The sequence below is a fragment of the Aulonocara sp. 'chitande type north' Nkhata Bay genome, linkage group LG1, assembly GCF_057382095.1.
Source record: "Aulonocara sp. 'chitande type north' Nkhata Bay isolate Kocher_YH1m ecotype deep benthic linkage group LG1, A_spYH_male_GT1.1, whole genome shotgun sequence".
Taxonomy (NCBI): domain Eukaryota; kingdom Metazoa; phylum Chordata; class Actinopteri; order Cichliformes; family Cichlidae; genus Aulonocara; species Aulonocara sp. 'chitande type north' Nkhata Bay.
Window position 1 is genome coordinate 30,171,271 of NC_141344.1, and position 19,658 is coordinate 30,190,928.

Sequence of the window (19,658 nt, forward strand, 5' to 3'; positions counted from 1 at the left end):
CGGTAGGTGAAGTGTCTTGCCCAAGGACACAACGACCGAGACTGTCCGAGCCGGGGCTCGAACCGGCAACCTTCTGGTTACAAGTGAACTGCCAACTCTTTGAGCCACGACCGCCCAAGTAGCTGATATTGTGCTAGCTGCATAATCAGAGGCATAGCTTGCAAGGCAGCTTACTCTTTGGAGCATTTGCTCAGCAAGGGTTCCCCGAAAAGTGACAAACTCTAGACTCCAGCAGCTTTCAGTCACAATAAGAGAAACTAGCCCACCCAAGGGTCTAACCTTAGTCCACTCTCTCCAGTTGCTGCTACTCTAGCCTTCACTATGTGAGAGAGAGTCTTGAATAATCTAACTTTTAAGTAAAGTGCACTTTTTTTTTTTAATTTTTGTCAGTTGTTTATATCATACTGTAGTGGTGATGAATTGGAGGGGTCCCCTAGTGCCCCAACAAACTAAATTAACGTCACTGAGTGTAATGCAGTTGTTTCTGCCCTGGCTGCAGTTTGCACTTTACCACCATGGTCTTTTCCTGCAATAAGAATAATGTTCACGTCTCCACTCTTCAAAAGTTGTCTTACATGTTATAAAGCATAAGCAAGGGTTTTGTTTCCTTTGCTGTTGCGTCGGTAGTTTTGATTGTCACACAGTGAGCCGTTGCAGCACGTAGAAAAAGCGATGCTAAAAACTACGATAACGTCTGAATATGAATGGCTTCTAGCCTTGCTGTTGAATTTGATGCTATGTCCTGCAGCAACTTGAGTGTTTTGATCAGATTCTTAAATGCAAATAAGATCATTTCCTCCTATCGTTACTGAACCTGCACCTCTGATGTCTCTGTTGTAAAGATATTGCTTATAAGCAGTGACTGGTTGTACTGGCCAGCTTCTAGGTGTGACTGCGTGGAACTGTTAATGATTATGAGACGGGGCAGTGCTGGATTAGATTACACGTAGTGACTTCCATGGAAAAAAGAATGATTAAGCATTTTAGGTCAGCCCATGTGTTTTTTTTGTTCCTCTTTGATGTTAACAGTCACCATCATATTCCCTCAGAAAGTTGCTTACTGGGCAAAAATAAGAAAGTTTGATGTTGTTGCTGTTAAACGTTTAAGTGACTAACTTTTGGATTCTGTTTTTTGTTTTTCAGGTTATTAGTGGGTGCCCCGTATGAAATGAACGGTGCTTACCAGACGGGGGATGTTTATAAATGCTCACTGAGCAAACGAACCAACGGCAACGGTTGCGCCAAGCTCAATTTAGGTGCAGTATTAAAAACACCTCTTCATTTTTACAAGAGCATCACGAAAAGAGTCCAAACATTGACAGGGACCATCATAAATGCAAAATGAATGCATGCTTTGTAAAGCTGTTTACCGCGGTTCCTGCTTGCTTTTCACCTCATGTGTCAGTAAACATCATGATGACATGTGTCAGACAGAAATGTGGGTACCATACCATGCATTCCACATTTTATTATTTTTTTAAACAGTTTATGTGCATTTCCACTTGTGTGATTTGCCGCAAAATGTTACCACATGCCTCTTCATACGGGTTGCACATGTTGTGCTTGTTAGGTACTCACAAGAAGTTTCATGAAGTAAACATTTAGATCTGAGGATGTAGATGTTGCTGACACAAACCAAAGTTCCAGATTGTGGATAGCGTATTTCTTTATGTGTGTTTGAAACAGTCCATCATAGATCTCAGTGAAATTTATTTTCCCTCAAGGAAGGATATCTCTGACAAACGTATCAGAGCGAAAGGACAAGATGAGACTGGGAATGACGCTTACATCTAACCCTAAAGACAACAGCTTTGTGGTGAGAGCCCCTTTAAAAATTAGTTATGTTTTATGAAATATAACAAACAGTAATGGCCTGCTGCTGCAGAACTTTTTGAGCGTGTAAGAACACATAAGATTGCAGTTGTCCAAATAAGGGGGAAAAGAAAAACTTCCCACAAGATTGTCTTTTGATTACATGGTTTTAATGCTGCTGTTCTTGGCATGAACCTTGCTTTTTGTATTATGCTGAGGTCAATAATCTTGCTTGTATCAATGCTTTCTTTCAGGCCTGTGGACCATTATGGTCGTATGAGTGTGGAAGCTCGTACTACAGCACTGGCATATGCTCCAGAGTCAATGCAAGCTTCAAGTTCTCCAGAACAATCGCCCCTGCCTTTCAGAGTACGTTTTTAAATGATGAGATTCATTGATGGTTTTAAGTCTCTGCAAAGGATTAGATCCTTATCTGGGAGCTTGTACCTTATCCTTCCAGGGTGCGAAACCTACATGGACATAGTGATTGTTCTCGATGGCTCAAACTCCATCTATCCCTGGTATGAAGTGCAGGCTTTTCTCATCAACATTCTTCAGAAGTTCTACATTGGGCCCGGTCAAATACAGGTTTGTACAAAAACAAACCAAAAAAAATACTAAGAGAACGTATGTTAAACAGATCTACATTTTGCTCTTCGTTCATAGTCTTTAATGTATTTTATGTTGTTCCGTGTTTTTGTGTCCTCAGAATTATGTTTCATTAATATGAAGACGATGTTTTTGTTGCTATAGATCACTGTCATTGCATTTCTTTGTGTAGGTTGGAGTTGTGCAGTATGGTGAGAAGGTTGTCCATGAATTCAAACTCAGTGACTACAAATCAGTAGAGGAAGTAGTGAAAAGGGCACGCAGTATCGACCAGCGGGGTGGTGAGGAGACCAACACAGCTCTTGGCATCAACACAGCACGGTACAGTAACTCCGTTAGTCCAAACGAACACTTCAGTAATCCTCCGTTCTGTACTGCATTTTACTAAACATAGTAAACATGTTTACAGCTCCCAAGCTTTCAAACACGGAGGACGACGTGGAGCCAAGAAGGTGATGATTGTGATAACTGACGGAGAGTCACATGACAGTGCTGATCTCCAGCAAGCCATTGAGGACAGTGAGAAGGACGGGATCACCCGTTATGCCATCGCTGTGAGTCTGCTAGATCAGTTATTGAACTGGATTACATGGCTTACAGTTGAGGTTGAACTTGGTTTTCTGAAGGGCAGTAAATTCCCTGTGGAGCAATGAAACACCATAAACATTAATGAGGTGACTTCATGGGGTTCAATTATAGCAGCTCTCTCAAAAGTTACAAATGGAGCCAAAACACTCAGAGTCCTCCAAGAGCTCCAAACACACACGAAGGCGTGAATGATCTCTTCAAAGCCGCAGTGGTTTTTAGTTTTTGCCATTACTCCTGTGGAGATAGGGCACACATATTTCCATTCAGTGTCTAAACCCTTTGAGTCATTTGGCTGAAAGTCAACTGGAGTTGGTTATCAGAAACCTGCTCAATGAGTGCGAATATCAGCTCGGTTCAGGGCAATTAAAGGATGGGAGATTTGTTATGCTGGTCCTGGCTTCATGCATTTAGTGACAGACTGTTTAATCTGATCCTTTTAGGTTCTTGGCTACTACAACCGCAGAGGAATCAACCCTGAGGCCTTCCTCAATGAAATCAAGTACATTGCCAGCGATCCAGATGACAAACACTTCTTTAATGTGACAGACGAGTCAGCGCTGAAGGATATTGTGGACGCACTCGGAGAGCGAATCTTCAGTTTGGAAGGTTTTACAAGACTTTTACTTTACCAAAATTTCATGGTTAAAGTGAGGCTTTTAGGGATGCACTCACAACACTGTGGGTACGATTAAGTTTACGTGGCAAAATTCAGAAATAATAATGAAAGAACAATAATAATAAACAATAAATGATTAATATAAACTAATAAATAACAAACAATAATCTTGTCTATAGCAGAGTTTAATAAATGTATTGGTCTCTGGGCAGAAATGTCCTTTTGTTAAAAAGAAACTACACAAATAGCAATATGCACAAAAACGTTGTTCCTCTGTTGTGTAACTTTAAATTAAATACATATTGTTAAAAAGCGCTTTTTGATAACATCATCTTTCCCCTTTTAACGGGCATCATCTTGTAAACATCTCATATTAAAGTCTTAAATTAAACTGAAAGCAATAATTTGTTACACTCCTAGTGGTCATGCTACAAAAGTATCCAGTTCCTTCACCTTTCCGAAAACGTCTGTGCCGCTGCAGTGGTTCAAAACTCTAAAAACTGACTTGTTTACACAGGAACCAGTAAGAATGGGACGGCGTTTGGCCTCCAGATGTCTCAGGCTGGATTTTCCGCTCACAGCCTTGAGGTAAGTCTAACTTCTGCTACCTCCTAGTCTCGCACCATCTGTCACTGCGTAGGACAACACACATCGTCTCAAATTCAGGTCCATCATAACTCCTTCCCAAAACCTGTCATTTATTACTTTCCAGTCCCTCCTGAGGTGCTGAGGTGATGTGTGGCCCTGGAGGTTTAGGTCACCCTGATTTAGAAGCCACTGACAAGAGAAACAGGCCCTTTTTCCACTTCAGCTATGCAGTGAAGACAGCCCTCGCTCCCTAAGGAAGCATATTATTGAAACGCTGAGACAAAAGTGAGACAGTTGTGGTGTAGACTGGCTCAGGTTTTTTCGCTTTTACTCACTATAGACATTGATTGTATCTTAGAGCAGATAGACGCAGGTGTGCTGGATTTACACACAGCTGGAGGAGGACGATAAGTCAGTCTCCTCCAGCTGCTGTTCATACAGTACCAATTCATCGATTTTCATTCCTTGCTTTCTGGCTCATTAGAGACATTGGCTGATGCAACTGCTTTGATTTTTTTTCCAGTTCGCCTTAACAGCAGGATTATCAAGGGAGAAATAAATATGTCACACACATATATATGTTGAAAAATAAATATATGCAGCCTTTGCAGCTGGGTGGCAGGGGTAGCTGGAAATTTCGTCCACAAGGCTGGATTCCAAAGATGCTTGACATCGCCATTCAGAGTGCTGAGAGCAGGATAACATTGGAAAGAATGTCCGTGCTTTAAAGGAGAAAAACTGCTTTAAGGTCCCCGATGGTTTTGCTGAACTAGTACCAGCTAGGAAGGGTTCTTACTGTATGTCACATATTTTTTAGCCGTCCCATGCAACTTCTTATAGAGCAGTTTCTCAGTGTGCCTTTTTTCTGTTCTGAGCAGCGCTCGAGCTCAGTGGTTAGCACTGTTGCCTAACAGCAAGAGGCTCCTGAGTTCAAACCCACACAGGGTGCTTCTGTGTGGTTTGAATACTCTCCCTATGCTAGCAAAGGATTCCTAAAGGAGCTCCGGTTTCGCCCCTCTAAAAAAGACGGGTCTAGGTTTGTGCTGACGGATACTTAAACTGATGAGTTTTACTTGCTGGTTAAATAAAAGTTAATATTAAAACAGAAAAAATCATATCTGCACAAAAACTGTTTCTGGTGTTTAATACTTTTCAGAATATCCATTACTTGTTTTTTAGCTGGGATAAAATGTACATCCCCAGTACAAAGCTGTGTGTTTGTGCAGCTCTGACTATCTTGAGTACAAGAGTACAGGGTTGCAATCTCAAAATAAAAGCAAGGCATACTTTATGTCCAAAAATGAATCTGCAGTAGAAATAGGTCACTGGATTATGAGGTTGAATTGTTTTGGACTTTCATTTATATGCCATGGAGACCGTTTTGACCAAAACACATAACCACACTGGCATAACGTTGCTGTTACAGAGTGACGTAGTGCAAGCGCGGTAAGCACACAATTCCGTTTTTTAGGAAGGAATAGAAAACCTTCCAACTCATGCTCAAATACTGGAAAGTGTGCTGTCGGCATATTCTGTACAGCGAGAGAAAAAAAAATGGGCCGACTGAACCAAGGAACCCTATAATTTCAGTGTCGCTGATACAAAGTATGGTGAACTACGAAATACAGAAAATCGCCCCTCAGTCCCTCCTCATGGCTACAGCTGATTTCTACTTACAGCTTTGTTTCCTTCATTGAATGTTAACTTACAAATACCATATTTAGCAGAGATCTGATTGGTTTCTATGCGTGCTTTCATTTATTTTATATTACTACTTAGCTCTGAAGTTCAGGGATAACAGGAAATATGAGGTTAGGATAAACTTGTGTTCCCTGAAAGGCTTGTTATAGTTGCTCAGCGGGCAAAAGAATCCACAGGGGCAATACCAGAGAGCCCAAAAAATGAAAAAGAATTAACAGGGGCTCTGGAAAAACTTGTGTACATTTAATATAAGAAAGAAAATCCATTTTTATTTTGAACGTTTAATAAAAATGTTTACCGACAAAGAGGGTCGAGCTGATAAAGATTAGTGTCTAAATTGTCTGAAGCTGTTGCTTAAATAGAGACATTCTGTTAGGTTTCACATCACAAGGGGAGAAAAATGCAGACTCACAGCAGGAAGAGTAAAAGCAGAGTTCACAAATCCCAACAAACAGCAATCAAAAATGAAGCAGGCTAAATGAGGAGTACCTGACTGTTGACATGCAGGTGATATGATAAAGAATAAAGGGAGGACAGGACATCAAATACACTGAAAATTGACCAGGTATGGCAAACAGGTGAGGAATGAGACACAAGTGAAACCATTCAGTGAAGTCGGGGGAGGACAGACAGGAACAACAACAGAAACATGACCTTCAAAGTAAAAGGATAAAAAATTATCCATGGGACAGACACAGACCTTAACAATAAGTCAGAGAAAAAAGACACACAGAGCAAGACACAAACAGAAACACTAGAGGAACTACTGCTTAATGATTTTAAGAATTTACACAAGCCAAAACCAAGAATCATTACTAGAAGATAGAAAATATGGGAACCAAAAGTTCAGTGTCTGATAGCGCACCAGGAATAAAAACAAGAATCACAAACTCGACTCGGAAACAATGAAACGAACCTAAGAGCGTAAGAATAACCATGAAAAAGTCAAACCGCTTAATAGCAGTAAAGTCCAAAAACAAACACCACAAATCCCACAGACCATAATACCTTCAGTATGGTAACTCATTTGGTAAATGTGCAAGAGCTTGTGAGGTTGAAAGTTTTCCACTGTTATCCTGATATCTGCATGAATGTTATCCCATGACCTGCTGGAGGGAGCCAGAGGTACTGTATATCCTAATTAGAGTTTCCTGGTATTGTTTTAAGTAGTACAAAAAGTTCATAACTCCCCTCAGAGTTATCACCAGATTAAATTTCACCATAAGTGAGTCGAACGGTCATTAATCTAGCTAAGGTGAGCCAAACACTCAGACTCTGCCACATAATGCTGATTGGAAACCTTTATGTTCCATGACTGTGTCCTCACAATCATCGTCACACAGAAATTACTGTGCTGCATCTATATGCAACATGTGCAGCACAAGAAGGATTTTCTCTGTTGCTCTGCTGTGTGAATGAAGTACATGCATGCACATCCATTTATTAACTACTTAACGTCACATACAGGATGGGACTCTGGTGGGTGCTGTTGGGGCTTATGATTGGAACGGAGCTGTATTGAAGGAAACACGACAGGGGAAGGTGGTCCCTCCTAAGTTGTCCTACGCTCAGGAGTTTCCCGAAGAGCTCAAAAACCACGGTGCCTACTTGGGTAAGTACTGCAACAGCCTAAGGGAGTTTTAAAAAGTGGAAAAATCTGGACACGTTTTACAGAAATGATTGAAAAGATAAAAGAAATCCAGGAAAGAAAAATGTTATTTTTAGATCAAAGAACCTTTGAGCAATTTTCTCTTATCGGTGTTTAGTTTCTGCTCCAACCTTTTTTTTGTTTTTGCTGGTGCTGAGATGTATGACTGCTGTGGAATAGTACCAGTTGTTTTAGCTGCAAACCATCTCTATTAAGTGTACCCATTTCTCCAGTGCTTTTCACCATATCCAGCTCCATCTCCACTCCATGACCACAGGCCTCTGCTTTTGCCATCAGTGGTTTTGTCTCTGAGCTTATCCAGCAGGCCGCCAATAGAAGGCATTCTAGTCTGAATCGTAATATGAGGTGGAAGGAGAATTCTGGACAGACAGGGAGAAAGTTAAAGCTGGGGGAAAGAGAGGTATGAAGATGGGAGATGAAGGTGGAAAAGTATACAGCGAGCAATTGGAATTTTTAGTGGGGAAAGACAAAATGAAATAGAAGATGAAATCGGAGAAACCTGAGAAACCAGAACACCAGCTTTTACTGAATCCAGCTTACTGAGATTTAAGTCCTCAAATTGCATCACTATCGTCATTTTCCCTGACTCATGCAAATCACTGCTGTAAGATTGAACATAAAGTTTTCCACTGTTCCTTATACTTTAAATTTACATAAAGATCACTTAAAAAAAGACTTTTAAAGAGCCATACAGAACGGATAGTTACAAAAAGATACGTATAAGCTGCATACTCTGGTAGCTTTTAGTCTGTGAGTGGTGTTTGCATTTTTATACGTCATGTCTTTTTTCTTTTACATAAACAGGGTACACTGTGACGTCTGTGGTGTCAGCCAGAAATGGTCGTCTGCTCGTAGCGGGTGCTCCGCGATTTAACCACACCGGCAAAGTGATCATATTCACACTCAAGAACTCAGGCAACCTCACCATCCTCCACTCCCTCAAAGGCCAGCAGGTACAGAAGCATCCACAGCCAAAAACCGACTGATTCATACTTAAGCAGCTGTATGCCAGTTGATGCAATGATGCAATCCTAATATTGGTCTTGGAAGTATAACAGTCATTGAGGCTATAGCAACCACAGTTTGCCTTACATATGCAGACTAACTGGTTAAGGTTTTAGAACAGGACGTCATCCTTTGATGCCACCCATTCCTAAATGATACCCACTCAAACATCAAACTCATAGATAAAACACAAAAGTGGGTGTATATTAATAAACTCTAGCGGTGGTGTATGTGTATAGCACTGTATAAAAATCAGGATCACATCTGGCAGTGCAGGACTCTATCTCAGATCAAAGGGATGGACTGTTTTGTCTCTGTTAAAGACATTTTGTTACCCAGTATATCCTGCAAATTTAGCTTTCAAAACCATTGGATTTTCAATAATCTATAAAATCTGATCAAATGAATGGGAAAACGATCATGACATGCAGTACCCTTTCAGAAAAGGCTGTATATAATCTCCATTACTGTTTCATTGTTTTTTATGATTTTGTGCTTCACTTGGTGTCATTGTTGTTATATCATTTTTAACTTTACGACTTCGACTGGATTACAGATCATGTGCTATGAATTTAATCCGTCTGAGTCACAGTACGTTTTAAGACGGTCATCATTTCAAGGGGATGTGGCTCCGTGTGTTAATGACCACTACACTCAGAACTGGCAGCGGTTCACAGACTGCAAGCCTGAAGTGATCTTGCAGCAGCTTACATTGTACCTTGTCAGCAGCAGCTCATCCAAAATAGCAGATGTTTCTTTTTAGAAAATGTTCTTGAGCTGAGAAGTCTTGAACAAAAAAATAAAAATTTACAAGGCAGATGTTTCTAATGATGTTTTATCTACTTCGGTGACTGATCTACGCTCCCTCTGGAAAGCTCCCACAGTCTGAGCTTCTACAAAAGTGTCAGGACTTTTGACCACTAGCAAGCTGCCATTTGCTGACAATATTGAAGTTCAAAAGCCACTCGAGCTCATGAGCAACTCTTCAAACCCAAACATCATGTGGTGCAAAAACCACAACTTAAGAGTATTTTATTTTGTATATTGTGTCATTGGTGATTGGATTTAATTAACAAACTAAATGCAGGCAATGTCATCATCTGGTTGAATGCTTTTAAACTGATAAATCATACAGATCTTCACACTGCACGCACTAATGTTTCTTTCAGATTGGCTCCTATTATGGCAGTGAGATTGCACCTGTGGATATCGACGGAGACGGCATAACTGATAACCTTCTGGTGTCAGCACCGATGTTCTTCAGCGCAGGCTTGGAGAAAGGAAAGGTCTACATCTACAGAGTCACAGAGCTGGTAGGTATATAAATGCACGCGAGCGTTAGCCAACGACTGCACAGAACTGGGTCGACACATGTTCAATCCCCAGATTTCCCAGTTACACTCTGCTGGTTTCCAGCACCACTGTCAACATTTGACACATGATCTTGTCCAGATTAAATGCGCAGATCAAATGACAGCCTGCCATGCCAGTGTGCCGACTTTATTTGATGTGCAGCATGAACTCAGGAGGAAAGTATTCTCTCTCCTCTGAACCCATTTCCAGCAAACCATTTGGAGGCGAGAACTTTTCTTTAATAGAAGGAAATTTCCCGGTGTTCCAGGTCTGTCATGCTCATTGGAATAATGAATGTCTTCAGCTGTCTCAAATCCATTGAACAGGCATAGAAGGGGTATTTAAATATCCAGTGCACCCCCAAACCACATCACAGGTGGCAGCTTAAAATCTAAACAAACAGAAATCACATGTTAAAAAAAAAGTCTCTCTTCACCAGGATAGAAATGCCACATGTTCTGGATAATTAATAATGTGGTTGATTCAGGTGTCGCTCCAGGATGCTGCCCAGTCATATCGTCCTGGAAAATTTCTTAAGTTGGAATTCCTTGGTTTAAAAAAAAAAAAAAATGCAGCTGGGCTCATATAGTTGATATTTATAGTCAAAAATGTGATTCTGCACTAATGCATTTTTAATTGTCCAGAGACCAATCCTCAGCAACCAGGAATGTATTATTTTAGAAAGGTTAGTGCTGGCCACTTAGTAGACACCAAAATTATTTTTTTTTAAAGGATGACCAGCATATTCTTTTATTCTAACTTTGCTTCATATAGAAGCTCCAATGTGGTGGCTCACACATGAAAGATACACGGTTAGCAACTGAGAGGAGACACAAATCAGTGGTAAGAAGGAAATGTTTCATTAAGAATGACATCTGGTGTGAAAATCTGCCAAATAAAGTATGTAAATTATTTGCTTGTGAGTACAGGAGAAGCTGAAAGAAGCTTTAATTACTTGATAATTAATATTTTGATTGAGAGCACCACAGTTGTTTTGGAGGAAGGTTCAGAGGAGGTTGGAGATTGTTACCATCATGGCTCATCCGGTCAGGATGAGAATGAACAGTCATCAATCACTTACAGGTTTCTCGTTTTATTTGAATAACGCGTATAAAGGAAAGACACACATGGACTGCGATCTCTGAAAGGAAATAAAGTGTGATTTAAGTAACTCAAAATAATGCATGAACTCAGGAGACTCAAACAGAAACTCACCTCAGCTGCTGCCCCATGTGGGAGTGAAAGAGTGAGCTGTAGGTGAGTGCAGTCCTTATATAACAGGTGACAGGTGAGTGCAATTAAGGGCAAGCAGCACACCCAATCAAAGGTGAGGAAAAGAGACAAGGTGCATCTGGTGAAGTGAGTGTGCTGAAAGGTGAGCCTTTACAACAACAGTGGTCAGGTTTCTTTTGTTTTTAATGGTACGCCTCTTGTAAATGAAGTGTGCAGAATTAAAGCGCTCAATCTTCTTCAGCTCTGTGGAGTCTCTTTTCACTTTGAGGTCACTCTGTGCTCTTTTAGTGTCACAGTTTGCGGGGCAAGCCGTGTGGTGTTTGTGGAGGAAGGACCCATAATGCTGGCAAAGGCTGTGATGCGAGTGAGCGTTTATTGACAATGGTGGCAAAGTGGCAAAAACAGGAAATAATGAACGAGGAGCTACCCAAAAACCTAAACTGGGAGAACTAATGAACAAACCTAAAACCATAATAACACGGGATGATGAGCAGAGAGATGCCAAACACCAAGAAATGCCGACGGACCGACAACGAGCACAGGCAAACACACAATACACTCGCGGATCTTAACTGACATAAGCAGACGAGAGACACAGACCTTCAAAGTAAAACCGGAAACACTGACAGAATACATAATCAGAATAAGCTAGAACCAAGATGATGATGATAATAATAATAATAATAATAATAATAATAATAATAATAATAATAATAATAATAATAAAAAACCACTGAGTCCACAGAGTCAGGACCATGACATTTAGTATAATTTCTAACCACTATCGTTACCACTTCTATCCCCTATCTGGTAATTTGGAGGCTACAGTAGGCTTAATACAAAAGTGATGTATCGGTTGGATGGTAAATGGCCTGTATTTATATAGCGCTTTACTAGTCCCTAAGGACCCCAAAGCGCTTTACATATCCAGTCATCCACCCATTCACACACTGGTGATGGCAGCTACATTGTAGCCACAGCCACCCTGGGGCGCACTGACAGAGGCGAGGCTGCCGGACACTGGTGCCACCGGGCCCTCTGACCACCACCAGTAGGCAACGGGTGAAGTGTCTTGCCCAAGGACACAACGACCGAGACTGTCCAAGCCGGGGCTCGAACCGGCAACCTTCCGATTACAAGGCGAACTCCCAACTCTTGAGCCACGATCGCCCCTGTGTATTGTAGTAGCTGTTCTGATGTTAGACATATATCCTCCATACAATAATAATAAATAAAGACAAGACTGAAACTAATAGAAGCTAAACTTAAACTAAACGGACTCTGGAAACAAACTGAAATTTATTTCAAATCACAAAATGAAAACAAAATAAAAACACAAACGAATGCGAAATTTCAAAATTTCTCCTTTGTTATATATTTATTTTTATTTTGTGTGTAATTTTTGGCAATGATTTTGTCTCATGCAGTTCTCTCCCTGTATTTTAAAACACTATCCCGAGTATCATCTAAACGAATAGACTAGTATGACTTCACTTATAAGAAATGTTTGCCTGATGCAGATGGGATGATGAAAATGATGTAAAGTTCCCCATATTACAGAAATAAATAGTAAAGAAAACTCTGTCCAAATCTAACCAAAGTTACCTAAAATCTGGCAGCCGATGAAAAATGGTTGCTTTTTTTTTTAAACTTGCTCCTAAGCCAGTACAGACTGGTTATGACCCTTCACGGCCTTCTGGTTGAGCCATGTGTTTCACATTTAAACACTGCTGACTGTATTTTTCCCTGTTTCTCTATCAATCTCCTTCTGTGTCACACATGCTCACATCAGGTAGCCGAGAAGTTAAAACTACCATCCTAAATCAACTCCTTTCACGTTTATTCAACTGAAAAACAAGTGATATCATGTTTCGTCTGCCAGCCCTGAATTATGTTATGATCAGGGATGCCAAGTGGAGCAATGATATGCATGACTACTGATCGACTCCATTATTTGGCTCCATTCTGTCAGATTGCCTCTTTGAAAAATGTTCCAGTCGGGTGGTTGCTTTCATAGATGTGACTATCGTCCATCTGACTCAACACTTACTAAGAATAGAGCGTCAGAATAAATATACTAAAGTTATATGACAGTCTTTAGTTCTTTTACTGCCCGAAGGTGAAATTCCTCCATGTTTTCTCTCTTTTGCCAGATGTTTAAGATATTTCAGTTCAAACAGGAAGAATTAAAGGCTTATGCAGAAAACACTGAAGCGTTGCCAAGCCTTATCTTCTGTTTGATTAGAAGAAAATATTGTTTCTTTTTCTGTTTAGAGCACGACATGATTGGTTAACTAAAGATGTTTTGGTGTAATTGAAACAACAAACGCAGCTGGACCGAGGGCAGAGAACAAAAAAACGTCCTTGCTCTTATTATGAGATGCCTAAATAAATGAACTGCGGATGATTTAACGAGCAGATCTGTCCTTTTAATGGAGAAATGTGCTGAGCCTGAAGGCATTTATTATTCTGTTAAATGGAACATATGGTACACTGGGACTTTTTGCATGCTATTTGTAAAAATGGCTTTTTGACACAGTAAGCTCTTCATTTACAAAAAGACTGGAACTCTTTGCATACGTAGATATAATTTATATCTACGTATGCTATTTATGAATATAAATAACAATATTTTGCTCCAATGATTTCAGAAATTTAGTTTTAATAACAGTCAAAGGCATTTAGGAACCATGAGAGCTAAATTGCACCAAATGTTTTCTGTTGCCGACAGGTCTGGACAGCAGGAAGGCTAGTTTAGCGCAGAGAAACATGGCATTGTCCAGCATTGTTGGTGCCTTCGCCCATATACAAGTATCCAATGTAATCAAAATGTAATCAAATGGAAACGTCTCTTTTTAAATCTTGTTTTATTAGTTTTAACCTTTTAACTTTATGCATCAAGCAAAAATTTTATTATATGCAACATTCTCTGACTGGAAGAAATTTGTTTAACATTTAAACTTATTTTCTGCACATTCCAGCACATAAAATAAAATATTTTTTGTGTGTTTGTGTTTACACTCACTCTTTCAAATAGATGCAAGTAAAACACAGCAGAAAATAAATAACATCAAAGACTAGCGGTCCTGTTGCTCTATTTTCACCTGTAAAGCAGGAGTGGAGGTTTACCCTGGTGCAGGTGTGCCGCAGCGGTCAGTGGAAGAATCCGCGAGTTTCTCTGTGAGTTTCCCATTACGTCATAGCGTGCTTGCTTGGAAGTTTAGGGGGTTTTTTTCGCTGTAAAAAGAAGTTTTCTTCCCACGCACAACGGATGCTAATGTTTTTGTCACTTTTTATGGAATCAAACTCAAAGTAGGGTCAGTACTTCCACGTTTTAAAGGCTGCACGCTCATACTCTCTCCCGCACTCATATGATCCACTGTTGATCTGCGCACAGCTGTTGTCACGAACGTCGCACTCGCTTACGTCACTGTCATGAGACATTCTCGCAAAAAAAATCACGGTTTTAGTAACGCAGTAACGCAGCGTTCCTACGGGAAAGTAACGGTAATCTAATTACAGTTTTTGCAATAGTAATCCCTTACTTTACTCGTAAGTAACGCGTTACTGCCCATCTCTGGTCATGATTATGTTTTGGTTGAATTATCGAAATTATCAGCCATTCTGTCAACCCCGTTAACCCTTTAAACCATCATTGCTTTAAACCTATGCTTCCCAACCTTTTGGAGCCACAGCACATATTTCGCATTTGAAAAATCACACGACACACCACCAAACAAAACTGTCACAAAAAGCATATTGATACATTTTTCCCCGAGCACCAGGTATAGCGGAATATGCTCGGTTTGTCCCCAGTATACCTTTTTTGCTTTCTTCTGACCACTACTCATGCTATTGTCTTCATCTAGGTCGGAATTTTCTCCAGGACCCAGGTCATACTAACTAATTTTTCTTTTCAAATATTTATCTCTTGCTATTACCCGCTGCATTTTCTCACTCAGAGGATGACTGTTATGTGATGTATTCTTGGTCTTCTTCTGTTTTACTGGCAGTTGGCAACCCGTTTAATTAGAGCAGGTAGTTTTACTGCCTTCTAGTGGTAGAGAATGTAATTGTTCTGCCCATTACTCACGCAGGTCGCTTAGAGTACTAATTGACTGGGACCAGACAAGCATCAATGGCACACGTGATCGTTTCTCACGGCACACCTATATCCCGTGGGACAGTGGTTGGGAAACACTGCTTTAAACTATAGTGCTGTTAGTTGTGCTACAGTGTGAGTAAGTTGGAATGACACATACAAACCTCAGCCAAATTATTTCTCATACAAAGGTCAGCTTTAAAGATTATTATTCAAGTGCAGCAGTTGTCTGCTGTCTCTGGCCCACTCAGAGTTTGTGATAAACTGAGCAAAGAAGAGGTCATGAAGACAGTCAAAACAAACCAATGCAACAAGCCAATATGACTTTGAAAGAATTCCTTTAATGAATGTGAGTAAACGTAACAAAAGCGAGGCTCGAAAATATCCAAATAACTCTAAAATAATCCAGACTTCTCATGATCAGTCATTTACTCCAGTTGCTAATACATGGGCTGGTGTCTAGGGGGAGAATCCAGCTTTGGAAAGGAATGAAAAGCATTCTGATCTCTTGCTGTGGTTAACAGTGTTTTATTTCACTAACTCTGTTTATTGTAGTTGATTTTTGGGGGGGATGAGCAGCCAGATCCCCCACTATGGGAATCCCCACTAATGCTAATGTCTATTTATCAACACCAGTAACAAAGTGGATAGTCACGAATGTTTGTGTGAATAAAAACAAACTGTTAAAATTCTCCCCCATGGGACAGTAGCCTCTAGATATTTATGTGTGGGAACCAAGACAGAAACAAGACCACTGTATTAGGAGTAAAAATTACAACTGTCATTTTTTTCCTCCCCCTCAGAATCGTTTCTTCCTTGAAGGATCGTTGGAAATTCACAACGGTGTCCAAAACGCTCGCTTTGGCTCTTCCCTCGCTCCTGTCCCTGATCTGAATGGTGATGGGTTCAATGACTTGGTGGTGGGAGCTCCATTGGAAGATGAGCATAAAGGAGCCATTTATATTTTCTTTAGCCAACAAAACAGAATACTACGCAAATATAAACAGGTAGGTGGTGTGGTGCATTACACTGTAGCACATACATGTAAACCTTCCCAAAGCTGGGCAGCCGTGGATTTATGTATATTTCACTGTGGCGAAAACCTGTGAAAGTCTTGATTCTTCCTACTCATAACAGCTTAGATGAATGCACTGACTGTGCAAATATGCAACAAGTTGTAAAACTGTAAAACTTGGATTAAATGATAGATTAAAAGCAAGTTTAAGAGGTGGGTTAAAAGCTGAAAGACATGGTGGCACAGTATGTTTGCATGTTCTCCCTGTGTCTGTGTGAGTTCTCCACACGGTACAAAAATGTGGGGTTGGTAGTCTGTCTCTGTGTTAGCCCAGTGACAGACTGGCAGGTTCTACCTGGCGTATGACAGCTGGGCTAGGCTCAAACTCCCCCCAGCAACCCTGAATTAAGTGAATGAGGATGGATGGATAGACAGATGGGTTAAAATCTACTTTATCTTAGTAGGTGAAACTTACAGCATGTACTGTAAGCTAATTATTATGAGTGACCCTTCTGTAATTTCTGTATTTATTAAATACTCCTATACTCCTATGCTATTAAAGGACCAGTTTGTAAAATTTATTGGTGTATAGCAGTATGGTTCCCAACTGAAATCAAGTGATATCAACTTTCCATTAGAAAACAGGTAAAAGCCTGTTTTTAGAGTCAGTGTTTGGTTTGTCTGTTTAGAGATGCTGTAGAAAAAATGGCAGTAACATAGAAGACTCCATGGAAGAGGACTGTTTGTTTTGTAGGTAACAAAGACAATATTTGCAGGAAATATTCACTCTAATAAAAACCCAACCCCTCAAACACTGGAGCTTTGCAAAAAGTTTGTTTTCATTTGCAAAATCGTATATATGAGTGCACTGAATTTTAAGCAGATTATTGTAAGCATTGATTGTTGTCACTGTGAACCGTCTGTGTTTGTTTTAGAGAATAGCAGCTGCAGATTTGGCTCCTGGCCTGCAGTACTTTGGCCGTAGCATCCATGGCGTAATGGACATGAACGATGATGGTTTAGTGGACCTGGCTGTAGGTTCCCTCGGTGCTGCTGTTCTACTTTGGTCAGTATTTTAAAAATAAATAAATAAATAAAATAGACATTGTAGTTATTCCTATAAATTTATTTTGGCAATTAATTGAAAGATTTTCATGATCCTTGGTTTTGCATTTTAACTGCAATTTTTAAAAGTCTGTCATCTGTCACGCCCTCTATGCCCTCACAGGTCCCAGAGCGTTGTTCGTATTTATACCACTGTGAGGTTTGAGCCCAGTAAGATCAACATCTTTGTGAAAGACTGCCAGAGAGGTGGCAAAGACGTGACCTGCATGTCAGCCATTGTATGTTTCAACATCACAGCTAGGACAGCCATTTCTCCCACACAGGAAATTGGTAAGCCAGCAAAAATAATCCACTGCAAAGTTCTCTAGTTCTTCCACATGACAAGATTGGCACTTGGCAAGGTGAATAAAACTACTTATTACCCAGCCGAGAATACTGACAGGTTACAAAAAAGATTTATGAAAGACAAAAACACAAACTTGTTTCACAGTAGAGCGCTCAGTTTTAGATTTTGAGACAAAAAAGACGTATACGTTAGTGGCTCTGGATATTATCACGTCATTATCAAATCATTTTTTCTGATGTATTTGAACAGTATTCATGTATATTTTGGACCCATAGTTACTTAATAGTTCAGCAATGTGGATATTTGTTCAAGACAAGATGAAATATAACTGGTTTCAAGTGAAAAAAGGCAATTCATGTATGCATATATTTATATATCTTTCATGTCCTTGCTTCAATGCACTTTTCAGCATATGGCTGCCCATAAAAACTCTGACGACTCCTTTTACTTTTAATGGTGCCAAAGTAAAATGTTTCTTTTCTAGCATAAGAGGTTCTGATCTCACTGTTGTTTCTCTGCCAAAGCTAATGTTGCTGCCTTCAAAAAAACCACCGTGTCTGAGCCACTGTGGCGCTATCAAATGTTCCTTTTCGTGCGCGAGCACTGTTAGGAATGCATCTGGAAGTTTATCTCTGCTCGGCTGCATTCGGCTTCCTCAAAATAGAGAGATTTGTTTGATGGTGGTGAAAGGTCCCAGATAACTCAAGTCTGCAAAAATGTGCTGTGCCACCAAAAGCAACCCACATGCATTTAAGTGCAGCGTTTTTTTCAGCTCGCAGTTTGTTTTAATAGCTATCATGACGGGGTCCAGTTTCACAGTGAAGCAGGGCTCAGTGGCGGAGGAAGGAGAGGTGTAGTGGAGCATGTTCTGAGTTAACCTCTTGACCCCGTGGCATCTTTATCATATCTATCATATGTGCCAAAACAGAGGAGAGGAGGAACAGAGGGAGGTAACTTACCCTTCATGGTTGCATACAGTGGAACACGTTCATTTAATTTTCCTTTCATTGTCGTGTCTGGGTAGTAATGGATGGCAGATGTGCTGCTGTTTGTGAAATCTCTGTGGTCTGTTGCATAAAATGGTTCTTTTTTTCAGCCATTCATTTTTATGCAAATATCTATTTAGAGTGTCTTATAGCGAGCTCTTTAAACAGACAGGCTGACTTACTGCGTACTGCGTTGCTATGTATCTCAACACTTTTTCAGAGTGGAAAAGTACAAGTTAAAGACTGAGGATGAAAAATTGCTTTGGAACTTGCAGTTCTCCTCATCTAAAGAGGAAAAACTTTTACTGGTAATTGCGATGTGGTGAAAGGGACAGAAAAAGTTCCAAATGTCATATCCGTTATCTGCACGGATCTTTTTTGCGTAACATATTAAGATCTCTGCAGCTCTGTCAGCTTCTCTAGCTGACCTCAAACATAACACATGCATGAGTTTAGCCTTGGTAGATTTTTCCTCATGCCATGAAAGCCTCTGAAACAATGCGGTTTGGAAATGAGTCAGTACTGAGGCCAAAGGGTTTGGATTCTTATATGTGTTGGTCACACATGTAGCGTATGTTAGGAGCCAAGCTGATATTGCATTGCAGTGCTACAATGATGTCATTTACCATCTCCTTTTGCTGCCATTTATCAATTACTCTGTACTAACATAACTTACTAACATAAGTAAGAACAGAAGCGTGTCGGTCTTAAAAACACAAACAGGATTTTTCACGGTTTCATATTGAAATGTAATATCTTAATTCTTCCTACAACCCACTAGGGATCAAGTACAATGTCTCTATCGCGGAGAAACGTTACAATCCTCGGGCGATGTTGGATAACCCGAATAAGATGCAGCCTCAAAACTTGACCCTCCTTCCGGGAGAAGAGACCTGCGAACACATCTACTTTTACGTCATGGTGAGATTCAGTTTTAATGTTATTTTGGTTGCTTTTCTTCTTACAAATC

General features: G+C 40.2%; 1 protein-coding gene across 1 annotated transcript in view; it reads left to right on the forward strand.

Moving 5' to 3' along the window:
- Window positions 1-19,658, forward strand: part of itga11a (integrin, alpha 11a) — a 52,573-nt gene that overhangs the window by 19,420 nt on the left and 13,495 nt on the right. The window contains exons 3-17 of the mRNA XM_086292856.1: window positions 1,144-1,256; window positions 1,725-1,816; window positions 2,067-2,181; window positions 2,273-2,400; window positions 2,594-2,742; window positions 2,831-2,975; window positions 3,450-3,615; window positions 4,143-4,213; window positions 7,382-7,526; window positions 8,388-8,536; window positions 9,758-9,901; window positions 16,080-16,283; window positions 17,227-17,357; window positions 17,520-17,686; window positions 19,470-19,609. Coding sequence (XP_086148982.1) covers window positions 1,144-1,256; window positions 1,725-1,816; window positions 2,067-2,181; window positions 2,273-2,400; window positions 2,594-2,742; window positions 2,831-2,975; window positions 3,450-3,615; window positions 4,143-4,213; window positions 7,382-7,526; window positions 8,388-8,536; window positions 9,758-9,901; window positions 16,080-16,283; window positions 17,227-17,357; window positions 17,520-17,686; window positions 19,470-19,609 — 2,059 coding nt within the window. The remainder of the gene's footprint in view (window positions 1-1,143; window positions 1,257-1,724; window positions 1,817-2,066; window positions 2,182-2,272; window positions 2,401-2,593; window positions 2,743-2,830; window positions 2,976-3,449; window positions 3,616-4,142; window positions 4,214-7,381; window positions 7,527-8,387; window positions 8,537-9,757; window positions 9,902-16,079; window positions 16,284-17,226; window positions 17,358-17,519; window positions 17,687-19,469; window positions 19,610-19,658) is intronic.